Source organism: Echinococcus granulosus (assembly GCF_000524195.1).
Source record: "Echinococcus granulosus chromosome Unknown EG_S00217, whole genome shotgun sequence".
Classification (NCBI taxonomy): Eukaryota; Metazoa; Platyhelminthes; class Cestoda; order Cyclophyllidea; family Taeniidae; genus Echinococcus; species Echinococcus granulosus.
In genome coordinates, this window is record NW_020170597.1 from 1 (window position 1) to 5,168 (window position 5,168).

Here is a 5,168-nt window from a genome sequence, read left to right on the forward strand (position 1 = left end):
CACCACTTAAGGCCAGGTTGAAGCCTCAACAAGTGTTCAAACAGTGTTTTAATGCATTTCATTTAAATGGGTTTAAGCGTTACCATAGCAGCTTAAGTTAATGCCAAACCTTATCTACCAAATCAAAAGCGTTTTTAAATTCAGGGGTCACTGGGGATGTTAACGATTGCAAATGGTGTGTACGTGCTAATATTTCGTAAAATAGCTATTCAAACACTTAGTTCTTAGGCGACATCACAAGAGACTGGCTACTAACTTAGCAGATTTATTCATGTAAGTAAGAAATATACAAAATTCATTTGTCGTAACTCCTTGGCGTGTTTGCCTATCATACAAAACACAAATACTCATCTCAAAGCTTGCATAGACTTATCGGTTTGTCCAATCAAATACTCCATTCATCCATTGGTCAACTTCGATCAATTGTCTGATCGTAAGATAAATTGGTTTATTTATTTACCAAAAGACGGTCGGAGTATGGATTATGGCTACACTACAAGACGATAGAAAGACAGAAGTGTTTTAGGTGGTTTCAACAGTTTGCAGTTCCGAATTTCGCTCATTGGACTGCTCGTCATCTTGGTTTCTTATTGAAATCCATCATTTAACACAGTGTATCATATATCCCAACTAAGCGCTTATGTCGCCCGCATTTCTCAATTCAGTTGTTGTACTAATTCAGGAGAATTGAAAATTAAGTAAATCCATTTTATTTATTAAACCCTCATCTTGAATTGATGCTACAATGTATTCTCATTTACCTATTTTTGACTAAAACTTCTAACACTATTTGTCTAATAAGTTACCTATATTTTGAAACTATTTGACAAGCTCATTTCACTTCCCTGCAATTTGTCATTAAACCGAAAATGGCAAACTCTGAGAAATGGCTTCAAATTTTCTTACTTATTCCAGGGTGATCATTCAAGGAATCATTCAATAGTTATGTCTCCGAAAAGATGGTCAGTACAAGCAATGGATTGACGTCAAGTCATTGAAGAGTTAATGCCCTCAATCCTTTACTATTTAAAGTGCAGATAAATCCAAATGGCACTACGCTCTTTAACACGTCACACCTCCAGTTTAAAAGGCATATCGTTGGCAAGGTTTATAAATTTCAAAGTTGCCTCACACTTACCGGAGTAGGTAATCAGGAGTATCTTATTGCTTCGCGCTAAGTTTACAGCACTCGTTAGACATCTCGTCTACAATTTGCTTCTTTTTCTCCATGACTTTCTTTTCCAGGATATCAACTAAGCCGAGAGTGGATATCTGCGGCAAAAGTCATGTCCACAATGGAGAAACCTGCATATATGCTGTTATGAAGTAAATATGCATCATACATCCACACAACAGACAACATCTTGCTGCATTGCATGCGATGGATTTTTGGTCGAAAAAGTGACAACTTTGCTTTAAACAGTCTCCACGAGACTGGATAAAAGGATTTCTAACCATCTCTGTCTGTCGCTTGATATTACAAGTATTGGGAAGGTCAAAGTCGAATATTAAACAGCCAATAAAATCATAATCTCTGAAATTAGCAATAAAATCGGTACATGATGGGTTTGTTCTGCACTACCCCCATACATGTTGAGACATTGGTATATGCTTTTAACATATGGATGAAGTTCTTACCTACAATGATGCCGAGTGCAGGGTCAGAATACTTTAGATATGAACCTGTGTTAGTGGACTCTTGAGCTTTGCCTGCGCATAAAAACGGGTTTTCTATTCCCTTTAAGAAACTGTTCTTCAAGAGGTTCCATTTAAGCACGTTCTTAGCTTTTACTGTGGTCAGCAAAATGTTCATCCAAGGAAACGAGTCAAATTAATTCGGTTCAGTTTGCCTAATTTATGCTATACGAAGCACATTTTACAAGAGTTGGATAAACACATCAGTTTATCCAATCACACCCATGGCAATCCTTATGTTAGAATTGCGCCAATCATATGCTAGTGTGTGTAGTAATCTGTCAACCAGCCATCCACCAAGCAGAATGCATCTGCAACCACACCAATCAAATAAATCTATGTACCCTATAGTCCAACCACTTCGATCATTCCTCTTTTTCCTGGTATCCCTCCTGCTAGGTTAATGTCCTCTAGAGAATTTCCGGATTTGTATCGATCTCTCTTGATTTTATTGCTACACAATGAGTGACACGTTGGACGAAGTTACTAACCCAGAACAGTCTCCTCCTCCGCCTCAAAATGCTGATGCTACAACGGAATTAGACAGTTGTGATGATACAGTTGAGTCTCCAGTTCTTGAAAAGGAGTACCATAGCGAATGTTTCTCATTCCTTTTCCACGTATACAATGACATGCACTAATTATCTGATTGACTGCATTCTTCTTAAATGAACGTTTTCTTAATGAGCATATCTTTATGGGAAATCATTTTTTGGATGTCATCCGGTATAGCTTGGAGTAAGAGTTTTCAATGTGTAAGGATTGCAGATTTTGTTCACACTGTGGTCGTATAGTGTTGTTGCTTGGAAGGAAGTTATGTCACAGTTAACTCGGAGATATTCATTTGCTAACTGCTATGCCAAGTGACTGTGCCGTGAGGACTGATAGATGGAAAATTCAAGTAGGTCTGTGTTTTTCTCGAAAAGTCGGCTCATGGTGATAGTGGTACCAAGAAAAAGAGGCGATGGGTTACTTTTGGCTTTTGTGTGCCACAAGTTAGCCAACACAACAGAAGTTCGAGGCAGCACTTGAGAAATCAAACGTGGAGAATCCATCCTTCAAAGTAATGTCTTTGCTTACAATGACATTATCCTTCGCCTTTTTCATCCTGCCAATGATTTAAAATCTTTCCTATTCGGGCACCTTAGACTTGTCAGAGAATGAGCTGCATAGCTTTATGGGAACGTTGGAGAAGTACTTTTCTGCCGATTATGACAATAAAGAGCTGTCGTATAATGGGTAGCCGGAAGGGTGTCACAACACTTACAGTCTGGCTTGCATAATCAATGGTGAACAAAGCCTTCGATGACGCAAATATGTCTGGTATTTTCACACCTCATTAATTTTCATCACTGTGATGCTTTACTAACTACCCAAGGGTATCTAGACACGGTGCCTCTGCTCTTAAATGGCAAAATACTTTTGATTGCATTTGTTGCATTGCCTGTCATGCCTAGAAGGTGCTCTGCGAATGATTAAATAGCGAGTACAATGCTATGGATTTGGATTTTGGTTTGTCCTGAAGTTCCTTCGAACCACTAAACTGACCAGACTGGAACATTTTTGCTGGCTGCATTATAAAAGAAACACGGAATTTAGTGAATTTACTTGTTAAGAGGTCACTTTTACCCTCGGTGTGGATAACGCCTTTTTCCTAATCGTCTGGCTGTGCCGCAGAAACCAGATCCTGATCTGACCATCTGACATTCATTTCATATCGGTCATTGACCGACGGTAAGCTATCAGTAAATCAATTCCTCACAAAGACAAAATTCTCAATGGTCATAGCAGTCAATAGATTGAACAGCAACCTACGGTAATCATATATTTATACAGTCTTTAGTGCATCTGCAGTGCATGTTTTGATTCCTTTTTACTCAGTAAATAAATCATCTCACTCCTCAGTAAGATAAGTGGATAGAAATGTCCAATGGGAGAATAACGGACCTGATTGGGCAAACCGACGGTTCATTCATGCCCAGTGTTACAGGCAGACAGGTTATCATCCCACGTAGTGATTCCCATTTGGGTGTTAGGGCAAATGATTTCCCGGCCTGCTATGGTACTATTATCTAATGAATGTAAGTTGATGTAACTTTTCTGTGTTACGGATTTGCACCCAGATTAAGATCAAGATAAAATTGTGCAAGCAATCTTATCTTTGGTGATCTTTAGTGATAAGGCCTAAATGTCCACTATTACTAGAAGGAATCAAACCTGGCGAAATTCAGACGATTGTGTGGGCATATAGGCCTAAATATCGGAGGAGGCGTCTGAGAAGAAGCAGACATCCTGATAGTAGTTTAACTTTAATAAATTGACGTAGAATTTTTGCACTAGTACTCTCGTTCATTTTGCATGAACACGCTCTTGGAAGCCTGTTCATATTGTGAATTATCCGTGTCTCATTAACCCTAAAAAAGGGATGGAAAGGCATGCAAAATGGTACCGACACTAAACGTAAATATTCTATTTGTAAGGAAGGAAAGGCTCTGACTGTTTTGCAAAACGGTGTTCTGCTACATTTACGCGCTCATTTTAGCATTTATCCTGGGTCTGGATAACCTTAAGCATGCAAAGTCTTGGCATTAACTGTCTCCTATTCAACCTGGGATGGCTAATATAACCTCGCCATTACCAATAAGACGATAACTTCAAGCCGGCGTCCGGATGCAAACAAAATTTTCTTAAAGCGAGTTGCAAATGACAGAAAATATACAGCAACTTCCCCCACTTAATGTATTTTAACATACGATTTGCTTGCTATACTGCACGAGTTTATGCACTTTTCTGCAGTCATAACGTCTTTCCATCAGAGGTCAACCTCTCTAATGCATTCACTTTCAATGCCATTTTTTACGAAATAGCGTGTACATATCTCTGATTGATAAAAATTTTAGATCTTATACCCTTTTGTGCCAGAAATATTCCTGTGATGCGCCTTTGCTTGATTATGTCTTTAGGCGAGAAGCGCTAACTGAACAGGAATTTCCTGACGGAAGTGATGTCATCTACCTCTAAGGAAGTAGTGAATTTTGAGACTGTAAAGTGGTGATCACTAAACCCTGCTCATAATAATTCCAAAACAGATGCTCTAATTTAATCAGCTTGCAAGTTTTATCGGAATGGAGGGATGGACGTTGATACCATTCCATCTCGCCTACTCATTAATTGTAGGCAAGGCACTTGAGAGGTGCGAATATAATTTTGATTGGCAGTGTAACTGAATTGAAATCAAAATCACCTTGACCTGTTCTCTGCACCGCGTTGACGGCAACTTGACCTACACATAAGACGCACGCTATAGTGCCCACGATATGCATGGGGAGAAGAAGTGATGGAACATATCGTAAGAAGGATTGGTCGCCACTCCTGAAGGAAGTTATTTGTGGTACATTTTTACTTTATATCGATTTTTCGCAATGGACATTTTTATGATCCAACGCTAGTTGAGCCATTTGTTCCTCCTGCAA

The 5,168-nt window shown here is 39.0% G+C and overlaps 1 protein-coding gene across 1 annotated transcript in view; it reads right to left on the reverse strand. All coding sequences in view use genetic code 11, as the record gives it.

Moving 5' to 3' along the window:
• Positions 1 to 1,284: 1,284 nt before the first annotated feature.
• Positions 1,285 to 5,168, reverse strand: part of EGR_10407 (hypothetical protein) — a gene marked incomplete at both ends in the record, with an annotated part of 13,441 nt that continues 9,557 nt past the window's right edge. The window contains 3 exons of the mRNA XM_024499656.1: positions 1,285 to 1,534; positions 2,255 to 2,388; positions 4,334 to 4,428. Of these exons, the coding sequence (XP_024345922.1) occupies positions 1,285 to 1,534; positions 2,255 to 2,388; positions 4,334 to 4,428 (479 nt within the window). The remainder of the gene's footprint in view (positions 1,535 to 2,254; positions 2,389 to 4,333; positions 4,429 to 5,168) is intronic.